Source organism: Misgurnus anguillicaudatus, chromosome 15, assembly GCF_027580225.2.
Source record: "Misgurnus anguillicaudatus chromosome 15, ASM2758022v2, whole genome shotgun sequence".
Lineage (NCBI taxonomy): Eukaryota > Metazoa > Chordata > Actinopteri > Cypriniformes > Cobitidae > Misgurnus > Misgurnus anguillicaudatus.
Window position 1 is genome coordinate 35,200,625 of NC_073351.2, and position 17,592 is coordinate 35,218,216.

At 37.9% G+C, this 17,592-nt stretch overlaps 1 protein-coding gene across 2 annotated transcripts; it reads left to right on the top strand.

Moving 5' to 3' along the window:
* Nucleotides 1-2,302: 2,302 nt before the first annotated feature.
* LOC129418587 (uncharacterized) lies at nucleotides 2,303-13,449 on the top strand. 2 transcript variants are annotated; one of them, XM_055173356.2, is made up of 7 exons: nucleotides 2,303-2,577; nucleotides 6,674-6,800; nucleotides 7,142-7,286; nucleotides 8,582-8,709; nucleotides 8,870-9,012; nucleotides 12,721-12,918; nucleotides 13,182-13,449. In XM_055173356.2, exons 1-7 carry the CDS (start codon nucleotides 2,567-2,569, stop codon nucleotides 13,291-13,293), a joined length of 864 nt encoding a protein of 287 aa, XP_055029331.2. In that variant the 5' UTR covers nucleotides 2,303-2,566; the 3' UTR covers nucleotides 13,294-13,449. The 2 variants fall into 2 exon arrangements, with proteins under 2 accessions (XP_055029331.2, XP_055029332.2); XM_055173357.2 differs by having other exon boundaries at nucleotides 2,311-2,577; nucleotides 7,142-7,235.
* The last annotated feature ends 4,143 nt before the right edge of the window (nucleotides 13,450-17,592 follow it).

Genomic DNA, 17,592 nt, shown 5'->3' on the forward strand with positions numbered 1-17,592 from the left:
ATGAATAGATGTGGGAAAACACAGAATAATCGATAGATAATATAAGAAATAGAATACAGCGGCTAAGAATAAACGTACAAGCGAGCGTAGTATTAATGTAACATTTAAAGGAAAGTGCTAAGTTAAGCCAATGTTGGCTGACTCTCCCGGGGATGAAAAAACCCTAGGAGAAAAACCCTGTGGGAAAACTCCTAGGAGGAGAAAAACCCTTGAGATATATATATATACAGTATATATATATATATATATATATATATAAACACGATAGGGACATGAAAAGGGTAAGCGGATTAAACTGGTTCAGCCGGTGGTCGTTGGTTGCGCATCGGCTTGGCATCACGTTGAAGGACAGTCAGTAGATCAGTGGTGTGATGACCTTCACAGCAGCAGGAACTGGGTCTGTTTGGCTCATTTTCCTCGGGGTCAAGGACGAGACAGGGAGAGAGAAACAGAATCCTATTATCGTAGGGGCTGTTCACATGTAATGCAAGTGTCATACAGTATAGTGGTTTAAAATCCGCTCGGTTTCAAACAGGCTAACTATTGCGGCATAAGTATATTTCCCAGATGAGTTATGTGAATGCTTTGTTCTGGACAAACTAACTATTGCGGGATAGGTACATTTACAAGACATTTTATGTGAATGCTTTGTTAAAGAAGAATGTTTTAAGTTGAGACTTTAATTGTAACACGGCTACTTTATATATTTCCACAGGGCCGAGCAATCTTTTTGTCTTTTTCTCTTACTGTCAGAAGATGAAGATGAAAAGTTTGAATGTGTTTTCATTAAAATATTGAACAAAGAGTGTTTTGGAAGCATGGAAGTAAATTTTTTTCATCTTAAGTTTTTTCGATTTCTGAGTTATGTGTGTAAGTCCCCAAATCCAACCTTATATTATTTTAATCACTGTCTTGTTACCTAAAACATAACACCATTTTGAATCATGTCAGCAACTCCTAGTAACTGATAGCTGGGATTGAAAACATTTTTCACAGCGGGGTTAGTTGTCACACAGTCTCAGGTATACAATGATATTGAAATGAAAGCAATGTAAATAATATTAATTAAAATAATAACTGTTAATACAATATCAGGGAATAACTAAAAAATATTATTTTTATGAAAAATCAATTAATATATGCATTGATGCGTATACAAGGATGGTTAGATGAAGGAATATCTATCTATTATAGGCAGATATATAAACAATATCCACCTTTAGTATATAAATAGAATTTGATTGAACTATTTGTGTTTAAACTTACATTTTCTAGCAGGTGTTACAACAAACCCTCTGTTTGTTACCATGAACCTCACATGGGGTAACGTTTGCACTCCTGTCACTTTCAGTGCAATTGTACAATAACGGTAGGTCCCACAAACAAACTTTAAGTGCTCATTTGTAGCAGATATGTGTGTATTGATTGTGTAAAAAATTATTCATCTAATTTAAATATTTTTTGAATGATAGAGCCTGTGTTCCTGTATAGCTCAGTGGTTGAGCATTACAAAAGGTCATGGGTTTGAACCCTGATAAAAATGTATAGCTTGTAATGCATTGTATGTCACTTTGGATAAAAGTGTCTGCCAAATGCATAAATATATAAATAAAGAGAGAGGTTGTGCCCCGCTCTCCCCACAACAGAAAACAACTGATTGCTTTCATTCGGCAAAACCCAAAGCAATCTCTCCTCTCAAGTTCATATTTTCCCAAAATCTAGCTTGCAGAGAAATCTGTAGAAAGTAACAATGGTGTGAGTTTTGATGAAAACCATCAGTCTGTTTACACCATCTGCTATGTAGCTACATGATTTATAGTTACTATAGTTAAAGTTGAAACTTTCCAAATATGATGAAACGGTTTGATATGAAAAATACACCTACACTGAGAATTTTAATTCACTGAAGCTAAAAGTGTGATTAAATGTAACTAACACCAGTATATCCATAATTCATACAGTGAGGTCCAAAAGTCTGAGACCACATTCAACTAATGAAACTCACAATCGAATTTTAACCTACAAACAAACCACATTTAAGGATTTTGAAAAATGTAAAACATTGCAACGTTGTAAAGTCAATAGGAAAATATTAAAGACAGTCAGTTTTTTGATTGAACCACAAAAAAAAAACATTTTTTTTAGAAAACATAAACCATCAGTTTTTACACAAACATACAGTTCATGCAATTTAAAGTGTAAACAAAAAAGATTCTTATTCCGATTGTTTACTCACGCTTTTCAGCTGATATTTTGTAATAAAGCTTTTATTCAGATATTGGTTTATTCAAATATAAACATATTGTACTAGTTTGGATAATTAATGAAGCCATTTTCCAAAAGTAAATGAAGTGCAACCTAAGACACACAGCGCGCGCGCACGCTGCCCTGTTTGACCTCAGTGCGCGGAGCAGTGAACCTGACGCATGCGCACAACTCACAGTCACCTGTCGCACTTAAACACGGTCGCTTTTTCTGCATCAATGGGAAATCGCGCTATATTCTTCATAAACAACCCGCGTCACTGCGTGTCAAATGCCAAAAGAATCCGTCAGAACCCACGGACATGTCCGAAAGGTAAGAAACGTTTTGATAAATATCACCAAAACAGCCACAGTTGGCTGTCCTAGATAGGAAACTGCTCATTTGTCTTCATTATAGAGCTGTCTGCTTAATACTTTGTTGTAATTTATTGTTTATAGATAGTAAATTACTTTTCACATTACAAAAATTTCCAAAGTGCATGAAGATCATTTTAATTTTTTATAATGCTTTTCACGATTTTATTGTTGCAAAGCAGCTTTACAGAAAATACATTTTAGCATAAACTTTAAAGACATAAGAAACAGTAATGGAAAAAAGATATTAAGTAATTGTAGTAAAGTAATAAAGCATTTACATGCTCCATAATATATTTATATATTAACTTTACAGTAGCTGTGCAATTTCTAAGATAAACACTGTAACAAACAATGTAAAGATGTCTTATATGAAATCATTTGCTATAATGAACCAGTTTCAGGTAACGTGCTGTTCTAGTGAAAGATGGCTTTAATTTGGATCAGGGTGCAGAGTTCAGGGTAATCCACACCAGAACCTCAGCCCAGCGGATGTGAGGACTCACTGGCTCTCATTACAGACAGTCTCTCTGTCTTAAAAACTACTGAGCTGCCGACATAGACAGACATCATAGGAGTCTACTGCATTTTAAAAGCTGCGTTTTAATAAGTAGTTTGTCTTTTAACCTAAAAATTAGTTTGGTAACACTTTGCAATAGTGTTGTATTGTATTTGTGACTAGATTAGTAACTTTTTTTACTATTAGATCAGTGTTTCTCAATCTGGGGGCTGTGAGATTGTGCCAGGGGGGCCACAGTTTAATGACATTTTATAAAATAAATGAATTTGTCAAAAATTCTGTGTAATTAAACCTCAGAAAAATAAGGCTATACCAACAGCACTACATTGCATAATTTAAAGGAATAGTCTACTCATTTTCAATATTAAAATATGTTATTACCTTGACTGGGAGTTGTTGATGCATCCCTCTGTCATCTGTGTGCATGCACGTGGGCGCTGGGGCGCGCTGCGACGCTTCGGTGGCATTTGGCTTGGCCCCATTCATTCAATGGTGCCATTTGGAGATAAAGTTAGAAGTGACCAAACACATCAAAGTTTTTCCTATTTAAGACGAGTAGTTATACGAGCAAGTTTGGTGGTACAAAATAAAACGTAGCGCTTTTCTAAGCGGATTTAAAAGAGGAACTATATTGTATGGCCTAATAGCACTTTTGGGAGTACTTCAACTCGCCTGAAAAGTCCGCTCCCCTTCTCCCTCCCATAATGGGAGAGGGAGGGTGTTACTGCGCCGAGTTGAAGTACTCCCAAAAGTGCTATTACGCCATAAAATATAGTTCCTCTTTTAAATCAGCTTAGAAAAGCGCTACGTTTTATTTTGTAGCACCAAACTTGCTCGTATAACTACTCGTCTTAAATAGGAAAAACGTTGATGTGTTTGGTCACTTCTAACTTTATCTCTAAATGGTACCATTGAATGAATGGGGCTAAGCTAAATGCTATCGAAGCGTCGCAGCGCGCTCCAGAGCTTACGTGCACGCACACAGATGATAGAGGGATGTATCAACAATTCTTAGTTAAGGTTATAACATATTTTAATATTGAAAATGAGTAGACTATTCCTTTAATGTTTTGTTTAATTACTTTTTTTTTCAGTTTTATGTCATGAATTTTCTTTGGGGGGCCATAAAGGGATGCATCGTACACAAGGGGGGCCGCATGCCAAAAAAGTTTGAGAACCACTGGATTAGATAAAATGAAATAAAATTGAACAATACCCCAGCAGCAGTTATTAAAGTGCCCATCTTATGACAGCTTTTCCACAAGTTAAATAGGTGTATGAGTTCCATAAAACATGTTTCAAAAGTTGTTTGCTCGAAATAGCTTGTAGAAAATATTGTTTTACATTTCTAGTAGCCTCTGTTTAAGTGCATTTCAGATTGTGCCGTTTTGAGGTGGTCATTACATATTTATGAGCTGCTGCTCCTTTGATCACGCCCCACGCAATGGTATCGCGAGCAGTACAGACTGTATTATTATTTTTATATATTATATATTATTATTAACGGTTTATGTATTGCCAACAGACAAATCAAGCAGAAAAGTATCACTAATAAGTACACTCCAGGAGAAGAAACTCATGACACACAAAGATTCCAGAGTCAATTGTAATGTAGCAGTCTCAACAATACACTTGTTTTGTCCTGGACAACGCTAACATATTCCCATTATAAAACATTTTTAAACGCATTATTTTTGCAAATTACAGAAATTAAGACCCTGTGGGGGATGTATACTGTTGTGGACAGCATGCTAATTGCTAGAAGCTAGCGGGAGGTCCGCCATATCTTTGGAAAGTGATAGAGACTTGATGGTACGTTAGGCTCGTCGGAAAAGCCGGGTCAGTAAGGCCCGGTCTCGGTTAGTTTGGCAAAAAACTTTTAGTTTGGCAAAACACTATTACTTAGTAAGTTCATGTAGAGTTGTAACATGAAGCAGTTAAATATTTCTTTTAACTTTCAAAATGTACGGTAGCTGGTCACTGGCTTTGCAGGAGAAACCACGCTGCAAACTAACTAGCATAGCGGTTAGCCACCTCGTCGTTCTCAATGCCAAACGACTGCTAAAACACACACACAAGTTCACCCCCTCGACGTGCACCAATTCGTAGGCGGGATGACATCAGTTTTTTAACGCTGCTAACAATATCTATATAGCCTACTGTCTACAAACATGAATAATATTAAAATTACTATAACGTACATTGTTTAAAAGGTATAACTTACGGGTTTAGCATCAGTGTATGGTCTCTGTTTTGAGATACAGATGCTCTAGCATCATAAATGTAGTATTTGTTACAGAAGTCCAGATGACAACATGCAGAATATAAACGTGATTTCTTACCATTGTGTTGATATAACGATTGCGAATCGAATCCAGTCTGTTTTGGATGTGTAAAAACCGAGTCCAAAAAAATACATCCAATGACCGTTTTTGTACGCAAATGCGTATAATCCGTGAAATATAGATATATAGTCTGCTGTTTACATCAGATTTCGCATGAACATCTTGTAATAGACTATAATATACAATCTGAGAACTACGTTGTAACAATGAGATTACACTTTAGGTTCCAGTAAACACATAAACACGCGTTAAATAGTGCTATAGTTGGGTTCCCAGTGCTTCTATCAACCTAGAAAATATGAAAAAGATCAACCCAGTAAGTTAGTTTTGGTAAACCATTCTCTGCAAGCATTTGAAAAAATAGGTAATTGAAATTTGGCTCCCTTTGTGATGTCATAAGGGGATCTTATCATAATAATACCGCCCCTTAATCTCCACTATCCAATCACAGCACTGCCATTTAGAGCAGAGATCAGCTCATTTGCATTTTAAAGGACACACCCAAAATGGCACATTTTTGCTCTCACCTAAGTGACAATGTTATAATAAATTATCAATGTGGTATTTTTTAGCTAAAACTTTACATACGTACTCTGTGGACACCAAAGATTTATTTGACATCTTAAAAAAGTCTTGTGAAATGTCCCCTTTAAAATTGTTTATAATATTTGAAGAGCTCAGAATCAGACTTTAGTTCTGTGTCATGATTTACGATGAGAAGAGCCCAGATGCAGACGTTTTCACATAAAGGTAAAACAACTGACAAAGCTCACGAGACAGGAAACATGGCATCATAGGGACAAAATGAACCAGCACATGACAGCAAACACAAGGGCACTACATAGGGGGGTAAATGATGAGGGTGCATGTAACATGAATGAAACAATAACAAGGTAAGTAATGAGACAGGGAAGCACATGGCCTGGTGAAAACAACCAAGACCACGTGCTACCACACAAAACACGGAGCAAGGAGCAAACACTATGACATGAAGGCAGAACCATGACATTTTGCCAACAAAGCTGTATTTTTTTTGAATGACCTGAGGCTGAGAGTAAGCGGATTTGAAGTCAAAGTATTTGATAAATGTATAATATGTGCCGAGAACATTTGGTTAATATCATTCTCATTTTGTTCAGCGGCTTTTGCATCTGAGCTCATTGTTTGTTAATAAACTCTTCTGTTTGCAGTTCCTCTGGAGTGAACACCAGCAGTGAAAGTTTCCCGAAATCTCACTCTCACTTCTCAGAGTTAAGTGACTCACACAGCCCTCTCTCTGTGGAACTGACTCCAGATTCTGGCATTGTTGCCACACCCGTAAGTACATTACACTGATGCATAGTGTCCATTACTTTTTAACCATTGATTCTTGCTCATAATTCTTTATGACCATTATCTTAATATAATGTTTTTATTCATGACTACATAAATTTAAATAATGTGATTTTCAATTTATAAACCATCTATTTATTTTGTGATTTAATAATTCATGCATCAAAAATATTATTGCATAAAATAACGAAAATATTTACTGATCAGAGGCTGTGAAGCTTCTAATTTGTTATAACTGTGTAAAGATTTAGCACATTCATTGAAAGTTGGTGGTTTGATTGACAGCTCACGTATCTGCATGTTGCCTTGAATGTTGTTTCATATAGCTGCCATCCAGTCGGTTCAGGTTCGCCTCGTGGCATTGGTTAGAGGAGCACGATGTCCGTGGAGACCAGCTCGCCTGTCCCAGAGTCAGAGAGGGTAAGAGGTCATTTGTGACCCTGGACCACAGAACCAGTCATAAGTTACCAGGTATATTTTTGGGAACAGTCAACAATACATTGCATGGGTCAAAATAATACATTTTATTTTATGACAAAAGTGATTAGGATATTAAATAAAGGTCGTGTTCAGTGAAGATGTACATTTCCTACTGTAAATATATAAAACAACCTGATCTCACGAATTTCCGTGGTATAGTCACAGAATATTTTGCTAATTTTTCCGTGGCATTGTCACGGATCTCCAAATTTTTCCGTGGCCGTACCACGGACTTTCTTTTCCATGACATTGTCACGTATTGGTTACTCAACTGTTTTGTCCTATTTTCTTACCATTGTCGCTTGGGTTTAGGGTTAGATTTACATAAAATGACATCCATACCCAAACCCAACTCTAACCCTAACGCCAGGCGACAATGGTTTAAAAATTAGAAAATAAAAAAGAATAAATCAGAAAAAATAGTATAAACCAATACTTCAATTGACATCCTATGGAGCCTTTAAGGCAGGGATGGGCAACTTCGGTTCTGGAGGGTCGGTGTCCTGCAGAGTTTAGCTCCAACTTGCCTCAGCACACAAATGCGTTAAAGTTTGTAGTATGCCTAGTAAGACCTTAATTGGCTGCTTTAGGTGTGTTAAATTAAGGTTGGAGCTAAACTCTGCAGGACACCGCCCCTCCAGGACCGAAGTTGCCCATCCCTGCCCTAAGGGGACATGGAGAAAAAAATTAATAAAGTTTAGTTTCGTGCACGCACGCGAAAAATCTGCACATGAAGGTTTCGCGTGAGCACATGAAACTAAACTTTAGATTTTTTTACTCCAATGTCACCTTAGGGGTTCGGTAACATCCTAACGCAAACACCAAATCTAACCCTAAACCGAAGTGACAATGGTTTGAAAGCTGTTGAGTAACCAATCCATGACAATTACACGGAAAAGAAAGTCTGTGGTACGGCCACGGAAAAAATGTAGATCCGTGACAATGACACGTAAAAAAATAGCAAAATATTCCTTGACTATACAACGGAACTTTGTGAGATCATGTTGATATAAAATGTATTTATTATTAGTAATATATGTGTTGCTCAGGACTTTATTTGGACAACATTAAAAGTGTTTTTCTCAATATTTTTATTTTATTTACTATCAGATTTCAGATATTTAAATAGTTGTATCTCAGCCAAATATTGTCCTTTTCCAATAAACCATACATCAATGGAATTAAAAAAGGCAACCTTATGACTGGTTTTGTGGTCCAAGGTCACATTTAGTGTCTTATGATAAACTATATACAATTGCATCTATATCAATGACATCATCAAACAGGCCCAGCTGAAGAGGAGCTGTCTGTTAACAGCGAAGACATATTTCTCAGAGCCGGCAGGAGGAAGAGGAGAGAGGAGGGAGGACAGAAATGGGAGGAAAGACTTCAGGAGAACTGGGAGAATTGTGTGGTGAGTTACCAAACAAACACGTTTATTTATGATTCATCAACATTGCTGATATTGTCTGTCAGCTCTTTAGCCAATATTCATTTAAACTGGATGTCTCACCCAGACAAGACTGTGATGGGACAACGGTTAGTTTTAAAGTGGGTTTTACTTGTTATCCTAGGAACTCAATTTGTCCTATCAGGACCTGGGAGATCCCTACCAGCTGGAGAACTTCACCCGTATCCTGAAGAGATTAATCCGAGTGGAACGTCTTCAACTGGTTAACAACTCTCTGAAAGATATCAGTTCTGTCAGACTGCCAAGGTATAAAACTGCACACTTCATACTGATAGAGATGATGTTACATACAGACAACATTAGTTTGATACTGCAAACGTAATGGAAGTTAGTTATAGTAGGGTAAAGACCTAGTTTGTGATCATGTTAACTGTTACAAGAGACAGTGGAGTATAGTTTACATTTACATTCATGCATTTGCCAGATGCTTTTGATTCAAAGCAATGCTGTAAATTAAAGCTATACATTTATCAGTATGTGTGTTCGTTGGTGGTCATGACCTTTGTGACAGAAACAGTCCAGATAGCAGTCCTGGGAGTTTTCAAAATGTATCATTACCAATAACAAATCCACTCTTCCAAGTAAGTGACCTTTCATTGGACATCAGCCCATTATATGGCAATAGTTTTGTAACAGAATGTGTCTGGCTGTGTAAAAATGCATGTAGTGCAACTTTAGCTGTGTGGTGTATCTCGTATGACGAGTTTATTTTACACGGAGTAGGAAACTGTTAATTATGGATCACCGTTAATGCTTAAAACACCACACAGCAGTGTGAACATCACATAAGCAGTGAAAACACAACATAACATCACAATTCATCCAACTGTGTTATAACAACTTGTTCTTTTAAAATAAGGAAAAACATAAAAAGATTCTTCTTTTTGAGATGTTTTCTTGACAGACATACAGATAGACAAAAGCCACTACCCTCAATATGACAGACAGACAGACAGAAGCCACTACCCTTGATATGATAGACAGGCAGGCAGGTAGACAGACAGACAGACAGACACTCAGACACTGTAGATAGATAGACAGACAGACAGACAGACAAACAGACAGACACTCAGACACTGTAGATAGATAGATAAATAGACAGACACTCAGACACTGTAGATAGATAGACAGACAGACAGACAGACAAAAGCCCCTACCCTCAATATGACAGACAGAAAGACAGACAGACAGAAGCCACTACCCTTGATATGATAGATGGGCGGGCAGGCAGGTAGACAGACAGACAGACAGTCAGACACTGTAGATAGATAGATAGACAGACAGACAGACAGACAGACACTTTAGATAGACAGACAGACAGACAGACACTCAAACACTGTAGATAGATAGACAGACAGACAGACAAACAGACAGACACTCAGACACTGTAGATAGATAGACAGACAGACAGACAGACAGAAGCCACTACCCTTGATATGATAGACGGGCGGGCAGGCAGGTAGACAGACAGACAGACAGACACTCAGACACTGTAGATAGGTAGACAGACAGACACTCAGACACTGTAGATAGATAGACAGACAGACAGACAAACAAACAGACAGACACTCATACACTGTAGATAGATAGATAAATAGACAGACACTCAGACAATGTAGATAGAAAGACAGACAGACAGACAGAAGCCACTACCCTTGATATGATAGACGGGCAGGCAAGCAGGCAGGTAGACAGACAGACAGACACTGTAGATAGATAGACAGACAGACAGACAGACAGACAGACAGACACTCAGACACTGTAGATAGATAGATAGATAGATAGACAGACAGACAGACAGACAGACACTCAGATACTGTAGATTGATACAGACAGACAGACAGACAGACAAAAGCAACTACCCTTCATATGATAGATGGGCAGGCATGCAGGCAGACAGACAGACAGACAGACAGACAGACAGACAGACAGACACTCAGACACTGTAGATAGATAGATAGACAGACAGACAGACAGACAGACAGACAAAAGCAACTACCCTTCATATGATAGATGGGCAGGCATGCAGGCAGACAGACAGACAGACAGACAGACAGACACTCAGACACTGTAGATAGATAGATAGACAGACAGACAGACAGACAGACAGACAGACAGACAGACAGACAGACAGACAGACAGACAAACAAACAAAAGCCACTACTCTCAATATGATAGACAGGCAGACAGACAGACAGACACTCAGCAGACAGACACTGTAGATAGATACAGTGCCCTCCACAATTTTTGGCACCCCTGTTTAAGATGTGTTAAAAGCGATAAAATTAATTCTTTCTTTTTTTGCAGAAGCATAATCTCTAACAGAAAATTTTTGAAAAATATACCCTTTAGCACAAGTTAATAATAATTTTTAAAAAGTCCACGAATTAGGAAAAATATATATATATTATAAAATCACCTGTTCCACAATTATTGGCACCCCTAACAATTCCTATGAAAAATAATAAAAAAAAGTTTTAAATATTTTTTTGTAGTTTCTAAAGTTGGTCAGGGTATCTAGGAAGTTTTAATTAGTAATTCATGACTTCCTGTTTCCCTGGAGTATAAATATGACGTGACAAAGAGGTCTTATTCTCTTACCCATTTGTCATCATGGCAAAGAAAATAGAACACACCATTCAAGTAAGGTAGATGTGTGTCGACCCTCATAAGTCAGGCAATGGCTACAAGAAAATAGTCACTCGCCTTAACTTGCCCGTATTACCAGTCAGAGGAATCATTAAGAAGTTTAAAACAACTGAAACAGTGACAAACAAGGCTGGAAGAGGTCCCAAGTTTATCTTCCCACAAGGGACAGTGAGGAGTATGGTTAGAGAAGTAAAAAATTTTCCTAAGCTTACTGTCACAGAATTGCATCAAAGAGTTGCATCAGGGGTTACAAAGTCTCCATAACAATTATCAGAACCTCTATACATGCCAACAAGCTGTTTGGGAGGCATGCAAGGAAAAAGCCTTTTCTCACAAACGTAAACATCTGGAGTTTGCTAAGCGGTACTGGAACTTCAACTGGGATCATGTGCTTTGGTCAGATGAGACTAAGATTGAGCTTTTTGGCAACAAACACTCTAAGTGGGTCTGGCGTAAAACAAAAGATGAGTATGCCGAAAAGCACCCCATGCCCACCGTGAAGTATGGTGGAGGATCTGTGATGCTGTGGGCCTGTTTCAGACAGCTGAAGATGGGTCGTCATTGGGGCTTTCAGCAGGATAATGATCCAAAATATGTGACAAAATCTACACAAAAATGGTTCAGCAGTCACAAACTCAAGGTCCTCCCATGACCATCTCAGTCCCCAGACCTCAACCCAATCGAAAACCTGTGGGGCGAGCTAAAGAAGAGAGGACCCAGGACACTGGATGATCTAGAAAGATTGTGCAAAGAAAAATGGTGAAAGATCCCTCTCTATGTGTTCTCCAATCTTGTGAAATGTTATAGGAGGAGATTAAGTGCTGTCGTGTTGGCAAAAGGGGGTTGAACAAAGTATTAATATCAGGGGTGCCAATAATTGTGGAACACAGGATTTCAAGTTTTTTTTTCTAAATGTGTAAATTCTTTACCACCAAAGTAATGTACTTAAATTAAATGTTGGATTTTTGTTTTTTTTTTTGCATTTGGGTTCTATGTTGTTTAAGTAAAAAGGAGAATTTTTTGAAGTCCACGACCACATATTAACCAGGGGTGCCAATAATTGTGGAGGGCACTGTAGATAGATAGATAGACAGACAGACAGACAGACAGACAGGCAGGCAGGCAGGCAGTGTAGATAGACAGACACAGTAGATAGACAGACAGACAAAAGCCACTACCCTCGATATAATACAGTAGATGGATAGATAGTGTACATAGACAGACAGACAGACAGCATTGTGATGAAACATTGTGACGGATTGCATTCACAAAGAAAATGTGATTGAGAATGTGTTTTTATTATAGATGTAAAATCCTAAATCTTCATCAGAATGGTTTGATGTCGATTCGTCAGCTGCCAAAGGTTCCTGAGATTCAACACTTGTGCCTGTCTGAAAACAGTATTTCATCGGTGAATGAGTTGTGTTTACTGAGGAATACACCGCTGCAGTCTCTCACTCTCAAACACAACCCCTGCCAGTTTCTACAGCACTACCGCTCACGGTGAGACCAGCAGCGTTCATCTTCAACTTATTCATAGATCACCACTGAGCCGCTGTCAGAATTATGGAATAGGGACGGATTAAAACTAATCAGCTAATTACATCTTATAATCAGTGTAAAAGCCCATTTGGGGGTCATCTGTCTTAAAAAATCACACATCATGATATCATCATCGTTTACTGAATCAAGTGTTCAGACTGTTCCAAAACAATCATTTAATGTTCATCTGACTAACCTTGAGACGGGTTGTGTTTCCTCCGCAGTGTGTTCGCCTGTTTGCCAAACCTCAAGGTTCTGGATGGCATCCCAAAGCTGCCGGAAGATTGCGTGCCTCCCCCGTCACCAGAAGCATCCAGATTTTGTATTATTTTCTGAGACTGAACGGCACAGACAGGAACACAATGAAGCTCTGAAACTCAGGCCTTAAAGGCAGAACCTAAAGCCAAGATTCAATCCAATGTACTGTACTGTCAGACTGTATTTATAAAATGTACATTTACGTGACTTATTAAAGCTATTTTTGTACCTCTAGTTTACATTTGATCCGTTCTGACTTTAAGAAGAAAGGCCAAGCTATGTGTCAAGTATGAGTAGGAAAATACTTTGATCGCCTTTGTTCTTGTTAAGATGCTAATTTCCATTCAACAATAGTAAAGAATGACTGGCTCCAAAATTCTTTATTAGATTTGAAATATAGCGCACACACACATTGAATGAGTCCAATTTACTTTCATGACTTTTGGGGCTCAGTGGCCTCTGGTGTTCAAAATGCATCTCTGTGTTTTATGGACGAGAGAAAGTCACATGGTAATTCAGTCTATTTGGTGTCTCAGTGATCAGCCAACCCTGATCTTTGTTAAGCTCCTGAAGGCTGTTTTGACAGATGGGTCAGTTCTCAGGTGTTAATGCCTGATGCCCATTCAACATGGTGTGATTAAAGGGCAGATAGATTAAATCAGATACAGTCATGTGACACTGCTGCTGATGTCACAGCAGCTCACAGCTTTATGAAAATGAGTCACAAGTTCCCCAAAATACCAATATTCTGATTGTGTTATTTTTTAAGTTTGCCTAAAATATACTGTACATATATATCTTCTAACAGGGGTTTCAAAAACCTTTAAATGATAAAAGGTACATTTACAGTTAGTGAGAAGTCATTTACATTACATTACATTTATGCATTTGGCAGACGCTTTTAAGTGACTTTACAAGGTACACATTTTTTATCAGTGTTTTTCCTGGATTCGAATCCATGCCCCAACACAATGCTCAACCACTGACCTATACAGAAACACATGTCATGTCAGCAGAGATGTATAGTAACGAAGTAGAACTACTTCACTACTGTACTTAAGTACTAAAAGACAGTATCTGTACTCTACTGAATTATTATTTTTTTCTCCTACTTCCACTTTCACTTCAGTACATATTTTCGATGAGTTTAATACTTTTACTCCGATACATTTTTTATGTGCTGCATAGTTACTCGTTACACTCAAATGTTACGAATCATTCCAAACCCACATTGTCACTGCCGGAGCGGTGATACACATTAGAAACACACACACATGGTGGTCTAAACCAATCGGAGATAGTGAACGGCGGACCCCTCCTTCCCTCTCACTCACAAATATGAGCCGGGGTTGAGGACAAATGTGAAGCGAAGAGAGAACCAAAGTGCACGAGAAAGACAGAGAGAGAGAATGCGCGAGAAATGGCGAGTGTGCGCGAAACAAGGAAACCTAAATTCATTGAAACACCTTGTACCTTTACCTATTACCATTTTATCGACCAATATTTCATTAATTCTGAATTCTCTATCGCCATATCAGTTAAATTAATCAGAATTATCTGAACATTCCTGTCCTTGTACTCCTGCTACAGCCAAAGGAATTGTGAGTGTCCATTAGCTTAAAGATTTGAAATAATATAAACAATATTATATTCAAACTTTTGACTGTTTTCTTTAATAACTACATTACACAATACTTGTACTTTTACTTTCAGTACTTGAGTAGTCTATTTTAAAATAAACTACTTGCAATACTTAAGTACAAAACATGTTTAATACTTTAGTACTTCCACTTAAGTGCTGTGCTTAAAGAGCACTTCAACTTCTACTCAAGTCACCTTTTTTATAGAGCACTTGTACTTTTACTCAAGTCTGGGTCCCTAGTACTTTATACATCTCTCCATGTCAGATCATCTGAGATCAAAAGTCAATTTGATAGATTGACAAACAGACAGACTTAACACGTAGATAGATAGACAGACAAGATAGATAGTTAGACAGACAGACGAAAAGACAAAGTAGATCGATAGACAGACAGAAAAGATAGATAGATAGATAGATAGATAGATAGATAGATAGATAGATAGATAGATAGATAGATAGATAGATAGATAGATAGATAGATAGATAGATAGATAGATAGATAGATAGATAGATAGATAGATAGATAGATAGATAGATAGATAGATAGATAGATAGATAGATAGATAGACAGACAGAAAAAATAGATGGACAGAAAAAATAGATGGACAGAAAAAGTAGATAGATATATAGAAAGTGTAGATAGAAAGACAGACAGACAGAAACGGAAGACAGACAGACAGGCAAACAACCAGAAAGAGTAGATAGACAGGCACACATACAGAGTAGATAAACAGACAGAGTAGATAGACAGAACCAGACGGAGTACATAGATAGACAGACAGAACGAGTAGGTAGACAGACAAGATAGACAGACAGAGTATAGACAGACATACAGACAGACAAGGTAGATAGATAGACAGACAGACAGACAAGATACATAGATAGACAGACAGAGTATACAGACAGAAAAGATAGATAGACAGACAGACAGAAAAAGTCTATAGATCATCAGACAGAGTAGATAGATACAACGAGTAGATAGATAGACAGACAGAGTAGACAGACAGACAGATAGAGTAGATAGAAAGAACGAGTAGATAGATAGACAGACTGACAAGGTAGATAGACAGACAGACAAGATACATATATAGCCAGACAGACTATACAGACAGAAAAGATAGATAGACAGACAGAACGAGTAGATAGATAGAAAGACAGACAGACAGAGTAGATAGATAGAAAGACAGACAGACAGAGTAGATAGATAGAAAGACAGACAGACAGAACGAGTAGATAGAAAGACAGACAGACAGAACGAGTAGATAGAAAGACAGACAGACAGACAGACAGACAGAGTAGATAGATAGAAAGACAGACAGACAGACAGAGTAGATAGATAGATAAAAAGCATAGATAAAAAGCATAGATAGATAGACAGACAGCATAGATAGACAGACAGGCAGACAGACAAGATACATAGATAGACAGACAGAGTATACAGACAGAAAAGATAGATAGACAGACGGAACGAGTAGATAGATAGAAAGACAGACAGACAGAGAATATAGATAGAAAGATAGACAGACAGAGTAGATAGATAGAAGACAGACAGACAGACAGAGTAGATAGATAGATAAAAAGCATAGATAAAAAGCATAGATAGATAGACAGACAGACAGACAAGATACATAGATAGACAGACAGAGTATACAGACAGAAAAGATAGATAGACAGACGGAACGAGTAGATAGATAGAAAGACAGACAGACAGAGAATATAGATAGAAAGACAGACAGACAGAGTAGATAGATAGAAAGACAGACAGACAGACAGAGTAGATAGATAGATAAACAGCATAGATAGATAGACAACATACATAGAGAGACAGCATAGACAGACAGACAGACAGACAGAGTAGATAGAAAGAACGAGTAGATAGATAGACAGACAGACAAGGTAGATAGACAGACAGAGTATACAGACAGACAGACAGACAGACAGAGTAGATAGATAGAAAGACAGACAGACAGATTAGATAGATAGAAAGACAGACAGAGTAGATAGATAGAAAGACAGACAGACAGACAGACAGACAGACAAACAGACAGAGTAGATAGATAGATAAACAGCATAGATAGATAGATAGACAGACAGCATATACACCATAGACAGACAGACAGACAGACAGACAGACCAGAGCTAGACAGAGACAGACATACAGACATAGTAGATAGACAGACCGGCACACACACATACAAAGTAGATAGACAGAGTAGATTGACAGACAACCAGACAGAGTAAATAGATAGACAGATTAGGCAGACAGACAGGATAAACAGACAGACATACAGAGTAGATAGACAGACAGACATATAGAGTAGATCAACAGACAGCCAAATGGAGTAGATCGACAGACAGACAGACAACCAGACGGAGTAGATAGATAGACAGACAGAGTAGATAGACAGACAACCAAACATACGGACAGAGACAGACAACAAACAAGACAACTTATTGTTGCCCCAAAATATCCACCCAATACTGCATGTAACCCAAAGTATTAGATAATTGTCATACAGGATGTAAACGCTCATACGGTATGTGTGACTTTATACACACTCAGTGGCTCACCATCATCCTGTACGACTCGCCTCGTGCTTTCAGCACTGATCACTAATTCATGTGCGCTTCAGTGTTCTGTGTTAATTTTGGTGTCAATTTCAACCCCGCAGAAACCCGAGCCGATGAGACGAGAGAAGAAGAGAAACGAGAGATCTGACAAAATTATACAGCTT